The sequence below is a fragment of the Scyliorhinus torazame genome, chromosome 2, assembly GCF_047496885.1.
Source record: "Scyliorhinus torazame isolate Kashiwa2021f chromosome 2, sScyTor2.1, whole genome shotgun sequence".
In the NCBI taxonomy this organism is placed as follows: Eukaryota; Metazoa; Chordata; class Chondrichthyes; order Carcharhiniformes; family Scyliorhinidae; genus Scyliorhinus; species Scyliorhinus torazame.
Window position 1 is genome coordinate 352,758,103 of NC_092708.1, and position 19,323 is coordinate 352,777,425.

Below are 19,323 nucleotides of genomic sequence, written 5' to 3' on the forward strand. Positions count from 1 at the left end.
CCTCAGATGATTCAAGTGACACCTCAGATGATTCAAGTGAACCTGAAATGACTCCGGACGGGGAGTGTCAAGAAACCAAAGCTGATTCAGGTGAACCAGAAAGGTCTCCAGACGGGGAGCATTGACAAACCAAAGATGATTCCAGTGAACCGGACATGACTCCAGACGGGGAGCGCCGAGGATATCAGAGACGGCACGCTCAATGAAACAGCAGATGTCACATAGGACACTGACACAAGTAACTTTGTGAAGGACTCGAATTCTCCACTCGGGTGTGGTCATTGAGCACAACAAGCACAACAACAAAACCTACAAAATCACCAACACTGACAACAACAAGAAGCGTACCAAAGGGACCAACGTCAACAACAATCACGACAAAAACAACAACACTGGAACAACGACTGGTACGACATGGTACAACTCTGCAAATGCAGGACAATGAAACAGTACTGCTCCTAACACTGGCAAGAGTACAGACATACCATGGCTTGACGGCAAATCTCACCGATTCAAGTTTGCTCCACTATAAACAAGCAAACCAGCTTTCAAGGCAGATGACATACTGCATCAATATCACAATCACAAGAAACAGTCCCGGTCGGACAACACAGATAGCATACTGCATCGCTATCACAAGCATAGAAAAAAACAGAGTCCAAATCAGACAACGAAGTGCTTTGACCATTTGCACACACCTGATGACTTATTGGTTCCTTATGCAGAGGGACACTGACGGTGTTCACAAAGCAATGACAACATCACCATCACCACTTCAACAACAAAACAAGAAAGCCACTCGACCTTATTAATTCATGAACTTTGGACTCATACATATTATTTGGTATTGTATAATCATCACTGTCATCATGATTTGTACATTTCATCACTTATCTACCTATTTTGTTCAATTTTCTTTAACAAAGTACAGAAAATATGTAACACGAAATAAGGGGGGATGTGGCGATATGCATCACTTAAATACACAAGGGGTTAATGTAGATACACTAGAACTGAGTAAACACTAGAGGGAGCACCAGAGACATCAGGACATGCTGACATAAAGCTAATGAACACATAGAATAGGACACGACCAATGGGCAGTCAAGACACCCAGAGGTGACACTACCACTAGGGGGCAACCCATATAAATGGACAGGGCACACATGCTCTTTCTCTTTTCCACAGGCGAGACTCAGAGACACAGGGGCAGATCGGAAGCGTCACACCCACCACATGGATTAGAGGAGACAGGTTTGTTAGATTGAGTTACTATAGCAAGATCAGCAGGAGAGTCGAACTCAAGTAGGAGATTTGTTAACTGTTCAATAAATGTGTTAAACCTATCTCCAAGTCTGAACCTTCCTTTGTCAGAGTATACATCAAGGAAGCAGCTTATGCTACATGAAGAAGCATAACACAACAGATGCTCCAGTGCAGTGGTGAGGAAGTGCTGCGCTGTCTGAGGTCTTTCAGATGAGACATCAAATCCAGTCCCCATTTGCCTGCATGCTTGAGTGGTTACAAAAGATCCCACAGTACAATTTTGAAGAAGAACAGGGACGTTATCCCTGGTGTACTGGCCAATATTTACCTCTTAATCGACATATGACAAAAACATTATTTTGTCATTACAACATTTTTGTAGAAAGCATACTATGCAAATTGGCTGCTGCATTACCTACATTATAGCAGTGCCAATACTTCATAAGTAGGTAAATAAACGCAAAATACTGGTGGATGCTGGAAGTCTGAAATAAAATGGAAATTGCTGGACAAACTCCTTGTGATGATAAGTAGATTGTCATCTGTATTATCATCTGTACATAAATAATAATATACGTATACCTGTTGTAGTTCCAGCATCCGACCACCAGGTGATGTGAGTATGCAGACAAGTGACCTGGAGACACCATGTTCTCCAGAAGGTGTTAGTAAGGAGTTTGTGGCAGTTGCATATTAGAGTAGCCCTGGAGTATCTGAGTGTAAGTTATTGTTAGATCATTATTTCCACCTGTATTAATCTTAGACATTATAAGGCGATGCCGGCGTTGGACTGGGGTGGGCACAGTAAGAAGCAAGACCAGGTTAAAGTCCATCTGGTTTGTTTCGAATCATTAGCTTTCGGAGCGCAGTTCCTTCCTCAGGTGAGACCTCTTGGTCATTATAGTAATCCTTTAGAGGAGTGTTAGTAATAAATAGTTTGTTGCAAAACAAAGTCTAATGTTCTTTGTCAACACTGTCACATCAAGATTCAACATCAGCACAATCAAAGAACATTACACTCGGCAGGTCTGTCACCTGTGGAGAGAGAAACGGAGATAACGTTTGAAAAGCTGCATGGGGATGGAAACGCTAACTGTGTTTCTCTCTCAGACGCTGGCCAGACCTGCTGAGTTCATCCAACATCTTCTGTTCTTTCTGCATGGGTCCTTCATTGGCAGCAAGGTGTTTGGGGGCAGGTGGTGGTAGTGGAGTGATTGCTCGCTGTCCCGGGCGCCATCCCACCTGTCACGAGGTGCGTGTTGTTCACCTTTCTTTTTGTTTTGCATGGCGGAACCCGCTCAGTCAGCGGCAGGAGCCCGGCGGACGGAAGACGAGTGTGATTTCGAAACCGCAATCTTGGGCGCGGGCGCCGGCGGAGCGTGAGTGCGGATGGCGGCCCGTAGTTCGCGGGGATACCCGGCTGCTGCCGTTGCCGAGACACCGGAGGCGGAGGGGCCGAGAAGCCGGACGACAGGGATGGAAATCGGGACCGAAATCAGCCGCAAGATCAGGGTGAGCGGCCGGGGAGGAGGAGGTGGCGGAGGTCGGGGTGGGCTGAGCTGAGAGGGCCGGCGGGGCTTCCGCCGGGAGGCCGGCCCCAGGCCCCGAGCCGCTGTGGGGGATGCGGGGAGATGGGCCGGAGTGAAGTTTGGGGGGGGCCGGCCGGCCGCTCCGCTCCTGTGGGGAAAGTCTCCCGTTGTTCTTGTTTGCGGGATCACTCGGGTGTTTGCCAGAGGAGGAAGAACCCCCTGTCTCATTTCTAACCATTGCCACTTTGTTAAAGAAAACAACAATTTCACCATCGGCTTCCCGACTCGAAACCCGGCTTGCCCCCCCCCCCCCCCCGGTTTGACCTGAACGTCTCCGGCTGTGTTTATTTATTTTTTGGATGGGCGCAGGCAGAGTGTGAGGGACACACACAACGCGAGCAAACGTTGTACGGCGAAGTTTGCATTTTTGGATATTGTCCCCGGAATTGTTTTTGCACATGCCTCGTTGTGCAACAAAAAGGGTTTAAACTCCCATTGTTGGCCCCATCTATCCACTTTCCAGCGAAGGTCACATGGGGTTCGCTTCTGACCCCCCCCCCCCCCCCCCCAGAGAAAACAAACTCCAATTTGTTTTCCTACTGGTATGGGCATCGCCGGCAAGGACAACATTTGTTGCCCGTCCCTAATCACCCTTGATCAGGCAAGTGTTGAGCTGTCGCCTGAACAACTAAGCGGCTTGTTTGGTCATTTTTGAGGGCAATTACGAGTTGACCATATAGTTCAGACCAGATAAAGGTGGTGAATTCCTTCCCTAAAGAACATTAGTGAACTAGATTGGTTTCTTAGTGACAACCTGGTAGTAGGGTGGTCACAATCCTGTTTTTTAACTTCTTGTTCCAGATATTTTTATTTCGTTAACTCAATTTAACTTCCCAAATTCCCATGGTGAGATCTGAGTTCATGTCTCCAGTCCTTTAGTTCAGGCCTTGGGATTGTTACTGACTCAGTATCGTGACCACGATCGTACTGTTTCCAAGTGTTCTTGCTGAGCTTGGTTCAATCTCTGATTAAGCAGATTACTGACAGAACTTGAAATTTTCATGGTATTTACTACTCACTATCGCACACACGGATCCATTTTGCCCCTGAGTGTTGACCATTCAACCTTTCACATAGTAAAACATCTCCAGGTGCTTCACAGGAACATTAGCAACAAAACCTGCCTCTGTGCCAAAAAGTTGTGGATTTAAGTCCCATGAAGTCTTGAGCACACAAATCTAGGCAGATATTTCATTGGAGTACAACACTGTCAGAGATGATGTCTTTCAGATGAGATGTTAAACTGACTTCCCATTTGCCTAAACGTTTAAGATTCCATGACATTATTTCGAAGAGGAACAGGGGAGTTATTCCCGGTACTCTGACCATACATATCACCCTGAATCATCATCTCTCAAAATGATTATCTGTTCACTCACATTGTTTGTGCAATCTTCTGTTGCATTTCCTACATTACAAATGTAACTGCACTTCATAAGTACTTCATTGAAGTTTTGTTGGAGCTAAGTTTTTTAAGCTTCTTCAAGGAAGAAAGAACATTTTAGCGATGGATTTCCAAAGCCCAGGCCCTTAACAGTTAAATACATGGTTCTCAATGGTGGAACAATGAAAACTGGATGACCAAATGAATAGAAGTGGAAGAGTGCAGAGATCACTGGACATTATAGGTCTGACGAGGGTTACAGATACAGGGATTCTTGAGGCTATGGAGGGAATTGAAAACACGGATAGATTTTTAAAAATTGAGGTGTTTTTCAACTGGGAGTCCATATCGGTCAACAGGCACCCGGGGGCCGGGGGGGGGGGGGGGGGGGGGGGGTGGGGGGAATAGTTGAATGGGATTTTTGTGAGTTGGGACATGGCAGCAGGGATTTGGGTGGGCTTAAGTTAGGGGAGGTGGAACATAGGAAGCTGTCCAAGAGTGCAATGGAATATTCAAGTCTAGAAGTAACAGGCATGGATGAGGGTTTCAGCACAAAATGAGCTGAGACAGGAGGTAAGCTGGAGATAGAAGTAAGTGGTTTTGGTGATGTACAAATATGTTCTTGGAAGCTCATCTTGGGTTCAAGTATGGTACCAAAGTGAAAAGTATTGTTCAGCCTCAATCAGTTGCCAGGTAGATATGTGGTGTCAAGAGCTAGTGAACAGAATTTGGGGCAGGGATCAAAGGCAGTGGCCATTCTGCACCACCAAGTTAGCTCTGTACTTGCCTTCACTTGCCCACTTTTGTTCTTTAACACTCAAATGCCCTCGTCTAACAAAAATGTCAAAAAAACTAGAATGCTACAGGTGCTGGATCTCTGAAATATAAGCAAAATACTTGGCGGATATGGCAGTATCTAGGTCAGAGTCTAGTTTGGGAAACTGTTCTGCTTTGCAGAACACCTCCACTTGTTCCACAGGTGTAATCCACAGCATCTGGTTGCTCGGCATTTTAATTCAACATCTTGCTCTTGCGCTCCCATTTCTGTGCTCGACCTTCATTGTTACAGTGAAGCTCTCAAGCTTGAGCAGCACCTCATCTTGTGTTTAGGCACCTTACACCCTTTTGGGCTCAACATTGAAGTTCAACAACCTCAGACTAGGAACTCTGTCATCAATTTTGACTTTTTTTTTTGCCAGTGCCAGTCTATATTTTGTTTTCATCGTTTTGATTTCAGACAGAGCTGTTCATTATTCTGTCATTATCACTTACTCTGGATCAGTGATTTGTTCCTTCACTACAACCCATTACCACACCCTTTACGTTTTGTTCCATGATATTTTGTTATTCAATCTTTCCTGTCCACTACCCAATCTCGGACCTTTCCTTTTGTTCCTCACCTGCCTTTCCACAGGGGCAGCACGGTGGCACAGTGGTTTGCACTGTTGCCTCTTGGCTCCAGGGGCCTGGTTTCAATTACGGCCTTAGGTGCCTGTCTGTGTGGAGTTCGTACATTCTCCCCATGTCTGTGTGGGTTTCTTCCGGGCGCTCTTGTTTCCTTCCATAGTCCAAAGATGTGCACGCTAGGTGGATTGGCCATGATAAATTGCCCCTTAGTGACCAGGGATTTGCAAGTTAGGTTACGGGGTTAGGAGTATAGGGCGGAGTGGATCGGAGCAGACCCAATGGGCTGAATGGCCTCCTGCACTGTAGGGATTCTATGATTTCGATGAAAACCCATCTCTTTTCCACTTCAATTCTGAAGCAGAATCATATTTGACTCAAATGTTAACTCTTGTTTATTTCTCTACAAATGCTGCCCGACCTGCTTGAGTAGTTCCAGTACCTTGTTTTTATGAAAAAATAGGCCAATCTCTGTTATATTTTTCAGTTGATCTCAACATCTTTTTTGGGAAGAGAGCTCCAGATTATCACCACTGTTTTTGTTATTACAGGAGCTCTAGAACATGGAACATTACAGCGCAGTACAGGCCCTTCGGCCCTCAATGTTGCGCCGACCTGTGAAACCACTCTAAAGCCCATCTATTGTCTATATGTCTATCCAATGACCATTTGAATGCCCTTAGTGTTGGCGAGTCCACTACTGTTGCAGGCAGGGCATTCCACGCCCTTACTACTCTCTGAGTAAATAACCTACCTCTGACATCTGTCTTATACCTATCTTCCCTCAATTTAAAGCTATGTCCCGTCATGCTAGACATCACCATCCGAGGAAAAAGGCTCTCACTGTCCACCCTATCCAATCCTCTGATCATCCTGTATGCCTCAATTAAGTCACCTCTTAACCACCTTCTCTCTAATGAAAACAGCCTCAAGTCCCTCAGCCTTTCCTCATAAGATCTTCCCTCCATACCAGGCAACATTCTGGTAAATCTCCTCTGCACCCTTTCCAATGCTTCCACATCCTTCCTATAATGCGGCGACCAGAATTGCACGCAATACTCCAAATGCGGCCGCACCAGAGTTTTGTACAGCTGCAACATGACCTGATGGCTCCGAAACTCAATCTCTCTACCAATAAAAGCTAACACACCGTATGCCTTCTTAACAACCCTCTCAACCTGAGTGGCAACTTTCAGTGATCTATGTACATGAACACCGAGATCTCTCTGCTCATCCACACTGCCAAGAATCTTACCATTAGCCCAGTACTCTGTCTTCCTGTTATTCCTTCCAAAATGAATCACCTCACACTTTTCTGCATTAAACTCCATTTGCCACCTCTCAGCCCAGCGCTGCAGCTTATCTATGTCCCTCTGTAACTTGTAACATCCTTCCGCACTGTCCACAACTCCACCGACTTTAGTGTCATCTGCAAATTTACTCACCCATCCTTCTACGCCCTCCTCCAGGTCATTTATAAAAATGACAAACAGCAGTGGCCCCAAAACAGATCCTTGACACCAAAACAACACCACTAGTAACTGGACTCCAGTCTGAACACTTCCCATCAACCACCACCCTTTGTCTTCTTCCAGCTAGCCAATTTCTGATCCAAACTGCTAAATCTCCATGAATCCCATGCTTCCGTATTTTCTGCAGTAGCCTACGTGGGGAACCTTATCAAACGCTTTGCTGAAATCCATATACACCACATCAACTGCTTTACCCTCATCCCCCACCTGTTTGGTCACCTTCTCAAAGAACTCAATAAGGTTTGTGAGGCACGACCTACCCTTCACAAAACCGTGTTGACTATCTCTAATCAAATTATTCCATTCCAGATGATTATACACCCTATCTCTTATAAACCTTTCCAAGATTTTGCCCACAACATAAGTAAGGCTCACTGGTCTATAGTTACTGAGGTTGTCTCTACTCCCCTTTTTGAACAAGGGGATAACATTTGCTATCCTCCAGTCTTCTGGCACTATTCCTGTAGACAAAGATGACTTAAAGATCAAAGCCAAAGGCTCAGCAATCTCCTCCCTAGCTTCCCAGAGAATCCTAGGATAAATCCCATCCGGCCCAGGGGACTTATCTATTTTCACCCTTTCCAGAATTGTTAACACCTCCTCCTTATGAACCTCAAGCCCTTCTAGTCTAGTAGACTGAATCTCAGTATTCTCCTCGACAACATTGTCTTTTTCCTGTGTGAATACTGACAAATATTCATTTAGCACCTCTCTTATCTCCTCGGACTCCAAGCACAACTTCCCACTACTGCCCTTGACTGGCCCTACGCTTACCCATGTCATTCTTTTATTCCTGACATATCTATAGAAAGCTTTAGGGTTATCCTTGATCCTACCTGCCAAAGACTTCTCATGTCCCCTCCTGGGTCTTAGCACTCTCTCTAGGTCCTTCCTAGCTAACTTGTAACTCTCGAGCGCCCTAACTGAACCTTCATGTCTCATCTTTACATAAGCCTCTTTCTTCCTCTTGATAAGTGTTTTGACTGCCTTAGTAAATCACGGTTCCCTTGCTCGACCACTTCCTCCCTACCTGACAGGTACATACTTATCAAGGACACGCAGTAGATGTTCCTTGAACAAGCTCCACGTTTCCATTGTGCCCATCCCCGGCAGTTTTCCTCTCCATCCGATGCATCCCAAGTCTTGCCTCATCGCATCATAATTGCCTTTCTCCCAGATATAACTCATGCCCTGCGGTAGATACCTATCCCTTTCCATCACTAAAGTAAACGTAATGGAATTGTGGTCACTATCACCAAAGTGCTCACCTACCTCCAAATCTAACACCTGTCCTGGTTCATTACGCAGTACCAAATCCAATACGGCCTCCCCTCTCGTTGGCCTATCTACATACTGTGTCAGGAAACCCTCCTGCACACATTGGACAAAAACGGACCCATCTAAAGTACGCGAACTCTCGCGTTTCCAGTCAATATTTGGAAAGTTAAAGCCCCCCCATAACAACTACCCTGTTGCTTTCGCTCCTATCCAGAATCATCTTTGCAATCCTTTCCTCTGCATCTCTGGAACTTTTCGGAGGCCTATAGAAAACCCCTAACAGGGTGACCCCTCCTTTCCTGTTTCTAACCTCAGCCCATACTACCTCAATCGACGAGTCCTCATCAAACGTCCTTTCTGCCACCGTAATACTGTCCTTGACTAACAATGCCACCCCTCCCCCTCTTTTACCACCTTCCCTGAGCTTACTGAAATATCTAAACCCTGGCACCGGCAACAACCATTCCTGTCGCTGCTCTATCCATGTCTCCGAAATGGCCACAACATCGAAGTCCCAGGTACCAACCCATGCCGCAAGTTCACCCACCTTATTCCGGATGCTCCTGGCATTGAAGAAGACCCACTTTAAACCAGCTTCCTGCCTGCCGGTTCTGCAACTTTAAAACCTTACTCATGATCTCACTACTCTCAACCTCCTGTATACTGGAGCTACAATTCAGGTTCCCAAGTCCCTGCTGAACTAGTTTAAACCCTCCCGAAGAGCATTAGCAAATTTCCCCCCCAGGATATTGGTACCCCTCTGGTCCAGGTGTAGACCATCCCGTTTGTAGAAGTCCCACCGACTCCAGAATGAGCCCCAATTATCCACTACTTGCATGTTTAGGTGTTTTCATGTGTAATTGGGCATGGATGAGTTAAGGTGCACACCACTAGGAAATAAATGGCAACGCGGAATTGTTTGGAATTCATTTATTGTTGGTGCTCAGTTCTAAAACGCAATATTTAGAAATGGGCTTTGATTTGAATTACAATAATCAGTGAAGAAATGCAGATGTTTTAAAAGGAAATTTATGTTTTCATCTGAGTATTTTCTGCAGCAGTTTTAGTATTAAATAGTTAAACCGTACTTGGCCATTTCTCTTCAATTACAATATCAAGCAAAACTCTGTAAATAATATTGCTATTCCTACATCCTCTTGATTATTAGTAGCTGTCATTGACTATGATTGGTACCAAAATTATTGGAATTTGTGCTTCGAATTATGCTGTCTATTCTGTTTGGATGGGTGGTAAATAGATCCATGAAGCACGCTGTATATGAACCTTTTTCTTCTGTCTTTCCTTTTCCGTATGTCTATGTCTATTTTCTCTCTTTCATGGTTTTATGTCACTGGAATGTCCAATGTCAGCATGGATTTATGAAAGGGAAATCATGTTTGACAAACCTACTGCATTTTTTTGAGGACGTAACTAGCAGAATAGATAATGGTGAATGTGGTGTATTTAAATTTTCATATAGCTTTCATTGAAGTCCCACAAAAGAGGTTAGTATGCAAAATTAAAGCACATGGGATTGGGGGTAATATATTGGCATGGACTGGGAATTTGTAAGCAGACAAGAAACAGAGCAGAAATAAATGGCTCTTTTTAGTAGCAGACGATGATTAGTGGAGTACTGCAACAATCAGTGGTTGAGCTCCAGCTATTCACAATGTGTCAATGATTTGGATGAAGGGATCAAATATAATATAATATTTCCAAGTTTGCTGATGGCTGAAAACTTGGTAGGAACGAGTGGCGAGGAGGATGTTAAGAGACGTTGAGTGAGTGGGCAAATACATGGCAGATGCAGTATAAAGTGGATAAATGTGAAGTTATCCAATTGGTAGGAAAAACAATGGCAAAGTATTTAAATGGTGATAGATTGGGAAATGTTGATGTACAAAGCGACTTGGGTGTTCTTGTACACCAGTCACTGAAAGCAAGCATGCAGGTACGGCAAGCAGTTAAAACAAATGGTTTGTTGGCCTTCATTGCAAGAGGATTTGAGTACAGGAGCAAGGACGACTTACTGCAGCTGTACAGGGCTTTGGTGAGTAGTGTACCACAGCTGGAGTAGTGTGTGCAGTTTTGGCCTCCTTACCTAGGAAAGGCTATGCTTGCCATAGACGGAGTGCAGCAGAGGTTCACCAGATTGATTCCTGGGATGGAAGGATTGTCATGTGAGGAGAGATTGGATTGACTGGGCCTGTATTCATTGGAGTTTAGAAGAATGAGTGGGAATCTCATTAAAACATGTGCATTTAAAAAAAAAAAATGTTAGTGTGCCCAATTCATTTTTTTTTCCAATTAAGAGGAATTTAGCGTGTTCAATCCACCTACCTTGCACATCTTTGGGTTGTGGGGGTGAAACCCACGCAAACACGGGGAGAATGTGCAAACTCCACAGGAACAGTGACCCAGAGTCGGGATCGAACCTGGGACCTCAGCGCCGTGAGGCAACAGGGCTAACCCACTGCTGCCAAAACATGTGCATTTCTGATGGGGCTGGATGCAGGGATGTTGTTTCTTCTAGCTGCAGGGCTCTAGAACAAGGAGGGACATCGCTTAATTTCAGGATACGGGGTAGGCCATTTAGGACAGAGATGAGAAATCTCTTCGCTCAGGTTGGTGAACCTGTGGAATTCTCTACCGTAAAAGGGCTGTGGAGGCCAACTCACTGAATATATTTAAGAACAAAATAGATAGATTTCTAGACTCTAAAAGCATCAAGGAGTACCGGGAGAGTGTGGCAGAATAACGTTGAGGTTGAAAATCAGCCATGATCCTATTGAATGGTGGACCAGGCTCGAAGGACCAAATAGCCTACTATTTTCTATGGGCTTGATTCAACCAAATGGGAACAAAGTCTCATAGTGCGTTTAGCCGTGTGTTTCCCGGCGCCTGCAGTGGTGAGCTCTGCTTGACGTCCAAATCTCCAAGGTCCCCAAAGCGATCTCTTGACCCTGCCCCCCCCCCCCCCCCTCCACTTGATGCCTTGACAGTGTCAACCTGGCACCCTGGGAGTGCCCATGCCAGCTGGCACCCAGGTGGCATTGCCAGGGCACCACCCTACCCAAAGGGCATGCACCTGGGGGCCTCCGATCCCCTGGGAGACCCCCATGAGTGCTCTTCATTCCATCTGCTTTTCCGGCGCAGGGTGGCCATTGGATCGTGCCCTATGTTGCACATGTGCTTTATGGCTTTAACTTCTTTCCAGTGATTTTATTGAATTTTCCTACTATGTATATTTTCCTCCTCCCGGTTTATTTGTCCTTCCTGCTCTCGAGTTATTTGTGCTTCTCTTCCTGTGCTGTTGCTTGATTTCTATTGGTACAAGTTTCCAGATATTGCATCAGTGTTTTTTTCCTCTGGACGTCTGTTCTTTATCTGATATAGAGGGTTGATGAAGGCGGTGCAGTAGATGTTTATGTAAACTTTCAAAAGGCATTTGATAAAATAGAAACGCTTGTATTAAAGGGTCTTTGGTAACCTGGCTATGGGAGAGGAGTCACAGGGTCACTGTGAATTGATATTTCCCTGATGAGAGAGCAGTATCCATGGGTTGCCAGAGGGGTTGTATTAAAACTCTCGTTTTTCTTATATATAAATGACTTGGATTTGGGTATAAAAGTTTGCAGGTGATACAAAACTTCCCATGTTAATGAATGGTAAATAAGATAGAATCAGGCAGCTGTAAATTGATGAAGCGGACGGACAAATGACAGATTCAGTTTAATATGAAATGATGGATGTTGTGATGTGTCGCATGGAGAGGCAGTATAAACTAAAAGGTGAGGTGGTGCACGAGCAAAGGCTTCCTTTTCTGTGCTATGATTTCCTCAGGCTGTGGTGATTATTGACCTCTTCTACCATCAGTTAGAAAATATTCTGCTTTCTCTTTGTCATTAATGTATACTGGCTGCTTGTCCGCCCATAGGTTGCAGTTGACGAGTGGAAAAAATTAGATATATTGAAAATAACCGGTTTTATTTGTGTATTTTATATACAGTGCAATAGCTCTTACCCTATATTTTGGAAATGAATTGAATAGAAACATAGAAAATAGGAGCAGAAGGAAGCCATGTGTTGGCTCTGCCATTCATTATGATCATGGCTGATCATCCAACTCAATAGCCTGATCTCTCTCCTCCCCCCTCCCCCCCCTTCCAAATCATTTGATCCCCTTTGCCCCCAAGTGCTATATCTAACTGCTTCCTGAAAGTAGTGTTTTGGCTTCAACTGCTTTCTGTTCTTCTGAACTATTTATCCAGAAAGCCATCCCGTATACACTCCAGGAATTCCTCCTCTACAGTACTGTCACTAATTTGATTTCCCTAATCTATATGCAGATTAAAGTCACCCATAATTACCGATGCTCCTTTAGCACATGCATCTCTTAATTTCCTGTTTACTGCCATTCACAATATCACCACTACAGTATGGAGGTCTATTTAAAACCCCCCTTAACGTTTTTTGCCCCTTGGTGTTTCTCAGCTCTACTCGTACAGATTCCACATCGTTGGAGCTAATATCTTTCCTCTCTATTACGTTAAGTAGCACAATGGACGAAACAGCTGGTTTGTAATGCAGAACAAGGCCAGCAGCGCGGGTTCAATTCCCGTACCAGCCACCACGAACAGTCCCGGTATGTGGCGACTAGGGCTTTTCACAGTAACTTCATTGAAGCCTACTTGTGACAATAAGCGATTATTATTATTTATTATTAATAATCTCCTCTAACCAGGTGGCACGCTGGTTAGCACTGCTGCCTCACAGCGTCGGGGACCATGGTTCGATTCCGACCTTGGGTGACTGTGGAGTTTTCACATTCTCCCCCTGTCTGCGGGGTCTTGGGTTTCCTCCCACAGTCCAAAGATGTGCCGTTTAGGTGGATTGGCCATGCTAAATTGGCCAGTGTTAGGTGGGGCTACTGGATTACAGGGATAGTAGCGTGGGCCTAGGTAGGATGCTCTTTCAGAGCGGCGGTGCAGACTTGATAGGCTGAATGGCGGTGTGATTCTATAAATGCAATTCCACCGCCTTTTCCTTTTTATCTGTCCTTTCTAAATACTGAATACCCCTGAATGTTCAATTACCATCCTTGGTCACCCTGCAGCCAGGCTTCTTTAATTCCAACAATATCATACCCGTTTACATCTATTTACGTGATTAATTCATCCACTTTATTGCGAATGTTTCGCGTGTAACGGCACAAAGCCTAAGGCCTGTCTTTTTAACATTACTTGGCCTGTTTCCACTATTGTTCACTGCAGCCCTGTTTGAATCTGTGCCTTGGTTTCTTTGCCCATCACCTTTCTTATACTTTTACCAACTCTGGTGTTTGAGACCTATCTGCAGATTTACAGGCAAGTGCTACCCTGGTTCTTTGTGGAAATAGTCCATAATTCAGCTGTTTATTCAGGAGCAGCTGCTGCAAACCAGAAAGGATGACTAATTACTTTTTCCGTGGGCAGGTTTAATTAATCCTCTGCTTCTAATTAAGGCATTGTAACTTTTTTATCTTCACTTTTATTGTTCACAAGAGAGAATTTGGGTCACAGCTGGGAATGAACTTTCCAATGGCATTGCACACCACAATGTGTAATGTTAGTTGGCCCTACTGAAACAATGAGGAATATTCAATGAGGAAGTAGAATTTACGTGTCAGTTTTCGATTCTGTAGTGTTTCATGAGGAAGACATTTCAAAATGCTATGTATTAAGTGGGGGAAAACATAGTGGGCAATGAGTGGATACGTTCAGAGAATACCACAGGTAGGGAATGCAATTCATTTCAATTCACTTGATCATCTTTTTTCTGAATTAAAGTCTTTGTAGGGGTAAAACTAAAATGGAAATTAGGAAAGCAAAGAGAGGTCATGAAAATACCAAATCCAAAGATGTTTTATTCGTAAACAAAGAATAAGAGGGTAACGAGGAAAAGAGTAGGGCCTATCAGGGATCAAAAAGCTGAGCTATGTGTGAAGCAGAGGATGAGGGTAAAGTTCTTTAGGAATACTTTGAGTTTGTTCTCACAAAAAAGGCAGACAAAGCTGACAGTGTAATTCAGGAGGTGGAGCATTGTACATTGGATAGGATAAACATAGTGAAGGAGGAGTTATTAGAAGTTTGACATCTATTAGAACGGATGATTCACCAGGAATGGATGAAATATATTCCAGTTAAAAGAAGCAAGAGAAGAAATTACAGTCTTTAACATAATATTTCAACCCTCCCTGGCTATAGCAATGGTGCCAAAGGGTTGGAGGGCTGCCAACACAGTACTATTGTTTCATAGATAAGGGATAATCTGAGTAATTGGAGAAAGAGCTTGGGCGCAGGCAAGGTACATTCTTATGAAGTGGGAGGTCGGGGCAAGCAAATCCACAGTTCCCTGGAAAAAAGATAGAGATTATGAAGAAGAAGAAAAAGTATGCGAATGACAGATACCAGCCTCCCCGAACAGGCGCCGGAATGTGGCGACTAGGGGCTTTTCACAGTAACTTCATTTGAAGCCTACTTGTGACAAGCGATTTTCATTTCATTTTACATTTCATTCAGATGCTAGATAGGCAACACAACTGAGAGCCAAGCTATATATGGAAGGTTTAGAGATGAAATGAAAAAGCATAGAAGAGAAAGCAAAGAGAGACCAGCAACTAATACGAAGAGGAATCCAAAAGTTTTGTACAGACATATAAATAGTAAAAGGGTGGCAAGAGAAGGAATGCGGCCAAGGGCGGCACGGTAGCACAGTGGTTCGCACTGTTGCTTCACAGCGCCAGGGTCCCAGGTTTGGTTCCTGCTTGGGTCACTCGCTGTGTGGAGTCTGAAAGAAGAGGTAACACTTGAAGGGTTTCTGAGGAGGAGATATTGAAAAGCCTATTTGTGCTTGAATTGTTCAGGCACCAGTACCAGATGCGATGCATCAGGATGCTGAGGGAAATGAGAGAGTGAAAATTACTGACTGTAATTTTTCAATCTTCTTGGGACATCCGGGATGTTGTTGAGATCGGACTAGAGGATGGTTTGTAGTGGAGTTTTCCAGGGATCTGTGTTGGGACCCTTGCACTTTGTGGTGTATATTAATGACCTTGACTTTGGTATACAGGGCACAATTTCAAAATTTGCAAATGATGCTAAACTTGGATACTTCGTGAACTGTGAGGAGGCTCGTGTAGAATTTCAGAAGGAAGGTTGGTCGAATTGGTGAACAAGTGATAGATGCAATTTGATGCAGAGAAGTGTGAAGTGATTTATTTCGATAGGGAGAATGCAGAGAGACAATATAAAATAAAGGGTGTAGGCGGCACAGTGGCGCACTGGTTGGCTGCCTACTGCATTGAGGACCTGGGTCATTGTCCGTGTGGAGTTTGCACATTCTCCCCGTGTTTGCATGGGTTTCACCCCCCACAGCCCAAAGATGTGCAGATTAGGTGGATTTGCCATGCTAAATTGCCCCTTAATTGGTTTAAAAAAATAACTGGGTACTCAATTTATTTTAAATAAATAAAATAAAGGGGTTGCAGGAACAGAGCGACTTGGGTGATGTGCGTAAATCATTGAAAATGGCAGGACAGGTTGAGAGAGCGGTTAATAAAGCATATAAATCTTAATGATTTTTATCACAAGTAGGCTTACATTAACACTGCAATGAAGTTACTGTGAAAATCCCCTAGTTGCCACACTCCGGCGCCTGCTTGGATACACAGAGGGAGAGTTCAGAATGTCCAATTCACCCAACAGCACGTCTTTCTGGACTTGGAGAAAACCGGAGCACCCGGAGGAAACCCACGCCGACATGGGGAGAACGTGGTTAGCACTGTTGCTTCACAGCGTTAGGGTCCCAGGTTCGATTCGCGGCTTGGGTCACTGTCTGTACAGAGTCTGCATGTTCTCTCCTTGTCTGCGTGGGTTTCCTCCCACAGTCCAAAGATGCGCATGTTAGGTGGATTGGCCACACTAAATTGCCCTTCGTATCTAAATAGGTTAGGTGGGGTTACTGGGTTACAGGGATAGGATGGAGGTGTGGGGTGCTCTTTCCAAGGGTTGGTGCAGACTCGATGGGCCGAATGGCCTCCTGCACTGTAAACTCTGTCTAGTAAATTGGCTTGGTGCCATGAATCAAACGGTAACGATTGATGGGTGTTTTTGCGACTGGAAGACTGTTACCTGTGGGGTTCCGCAGGGGTAAGTACCAGGTTCCTTTTTATATCAATAGTTTAGACTCAAATGTAGTGGGGCATGATAAAGTAGTTTGTAGATGTTGCAAAAATGGGCTGTTTGGTTGACGATGAGAAGGAAAGCTTTACACTGCAGGAAGAAATAGATGGTCAATTGGGCAGAAAAGTGAAAAATGGAATGCAATCCAGAGAAGTGAGAGAGTTTGGGAAGTGCAACAAGGCAAGGGAATATATAAAGGGACCTTGGAGGCATGTCTACAAATGCTTAAGGAGAGCATGACAGGTTGAGAAGGTGGTCGAGAATGCATGTGCTTTCCTTTATTAACCAGGTCATTCAAATACAAGACCAGGGAGGTTGTGCTAGAACTGTACACCACTCTAGTTAGACCACAGCTTGTGCTAATTGTACAGTTCTGGTCACCATATTATAGGAAGATTGTGATTGCAGAGGAAGTTTACAAGGGTGCTGCTGGGACTGGAAAATCTTTAGCTATGAAGAAAGATTGGATAGGCTGGGACTGTTGTCCTTGGAACAGAGGAGGACGAGGGGGTGACTTAATTGAGGTGTAGAAAAGTCATGAGGGGCCTAGACAGAGTAACTAAGTTCAAAGGCCCTAAGCAGAAGAGTTTAAAATAACTGGCGGAATAGATTTAAAGTAATTGGTAGTGGGATTAGAGAGAAGATGAGAGTGGTAGAGACCTGGAGCTCACTGCCTGAAAGTGCTGTGGAGGCAGAAGCTCTCACTACATTAAAAAAAAAATACTGGGATATCCACATGAAGAACCATGTTCTGCAGCGCTATCGACCAAGAATGTAATGATTATCCATATCGGTTGCTCCATACAATTGCATTCCTTCAATTCTGGCCTCTTGCACGTCAACAATGTTAATCGTCCCATTATTTGCAGCTGTGCCTTAAGACCTGGAATTCCATCACTAAATCCCTGTTTCTTTCCTCCTTTAAGATGCATTTTAAAACCTACCTCTTTGACCAAATATTTAGCCACCTGTCTTAATCAGCGCTGAATTCTTGTTTCATGAGACATTTTAACTATATTGTAAGTTCCATATAAATACAAGTTGGATACTTTTAACCTGAATATTGTTTAGCTGTATTTATAAGTTTCTGGTTTAGTGTTTGATTTTGCGCAAAAAAATTAACTTGCATTTAATTTTCAGACGGCCATTAAAGGAAAATTGCAAGAGCTTGGTGCTTATGCAGGTAAGCTATTCAAGCTTTGTGCCAAAACTGTTAATTAAAATGCACATTCTCTAAATACGTACAATTCTGTGGTTACATAATTTTGGAGTAAAATCCGAGCCGAATATTAGTCAATTTTTTCTGTGTTTAAAATTTAGATCACTGATAATGGATATATGCTTTTCACTGCAAACTTGTACCATAGAAAGTTTGGTATGTTTACTTAATGGTTTATGTAAAGTTTCACAATTATCATAACATTTTGCCTGAAAAGCCAATTGATATCATCAATGAATTAGGTCTGGGCGATGCTAATTTTAAATTGGTTTAAAACATCAAGATTTGTTTAAAATATTGTTTTGGATAATATGCTGATGGTTATGAACAGTTTTTCCATGAAATTGATATTTACAAATGCAATAATGTTAAATCAGAAGGACTGTAAAAGGTGCAATATTATTTCTACTTCATTCCACACACCTGTTTAAGAAAAGACATCAGGCACTTCCGGTTGCGGCTATGCCGAGGTAGGTCGCACGTTCGGCAGCTCCCGCCAGGAACTGACTTTTGGGCTCTTTAGAGGGGCCCCAATGGCAATTGTTCGACGGCTCCCAGTGTGAGAAGGTGACAGCAAGGTTCCCCCGGCACTGTATGGATTGGACTAGGAGTGGAGTGGTTAAGAAAGCGATTCTGGTGCAGCGGAAAGTGCGAGGGAGGAGAAGCAAGATGGCGGCGGGTGAAGACCAAGCAGCATGGGCGTAGTGGTCGCAGGACCAGCAGGAGTTCCTTAAACGCTGCATTGCGGAGCTGAAGTCAGAAATGCTGGCGCTGATAAAGGCGTTGATTGAGAAGCTTGTGGAGACCCAGAAGACCCATGGGGCGGTGATCCAGGAGGTGCGGCAAAAAGCCTCGGAGAACGAGGACAAGATCTTGGGCCTGGCGGTGAAGGTGGAGGCGCATGAGGCGCTGCACAAGAGGTGGCAGGAAAAATTTGAGGACCTGGAGAATAGGTAGAGGAGGAAGAATCTTCGGATTCTGGGTCTCCCTGAAGGAGTGGAGGGGCCCGATGCCGGGGCATATATGAGCACGATGCTCAATTCGCTGATGGGCGCGGGAGCTTTCCCAAGGCCCCTGGAGCTGGATGGGGCTCATCGGGTCCTGGCAAGGAGACCCAAAGCCAACGAGCTGCCAAGGGCTGTAGTGGTGAGGTTCCACCGCTTTATGGACAGAGTGCGTCCTGAGATGTGCAGGTTAGGTGGATTGGCCATGATAAATTGCCCTTAGTGTCCAAAATTACCCGTCGTGATGGGTGGGGTTACTGGGTTATGGGGATAGGGTGGGGGTGTTGACCTTGGGTGGGGTGCTCTTTCCAAGAGCCGGTGCAGACTCGATGGGCCGAATGGCCTCCTTCTGCACTGTAACTTCTATGACATCTATGCGATGGGCCAAAAAAGAACGGAGCAGCAGGTGGGAGAACACGGAG

The 19,323-nt window shown here is 44.5% G+C and overlaps 1 protein-coding gene across 1 annotated transcript in view; it reads left to right on the forward strand.

Annotated features, from left to right (window-relative positions):
• Positions 1 to 1,937: 1,937 nt before the first annotated feature.
• Positions 1,938 to 19,323, forward strand: part of zc3h14 (zinc finger CCCH-type containing 14) — a 73,433-nt gene continuing 56,047 nt past the window's right edge. The window contains exons 1-3 of the mRNA XM_072491480.1: positions 1,938 to 2,147; positions 2,569 to 2,778; positions 17,819 to 17,861. Of these exons, the coding sequence (XP_072347581.1) occupies positions 2,656 to 2,778; positions 17,819 to 17,861 (166 nt within the window). The 5' untranslated portion in view covers positions 1,938 to 2,147; positions 2,569 to 2,655. The remainder of the gene's footprint in view (positions 2,148 to 2,568; positions 2,779 to 17,818; positions 17,862 to 19,323) is intronic.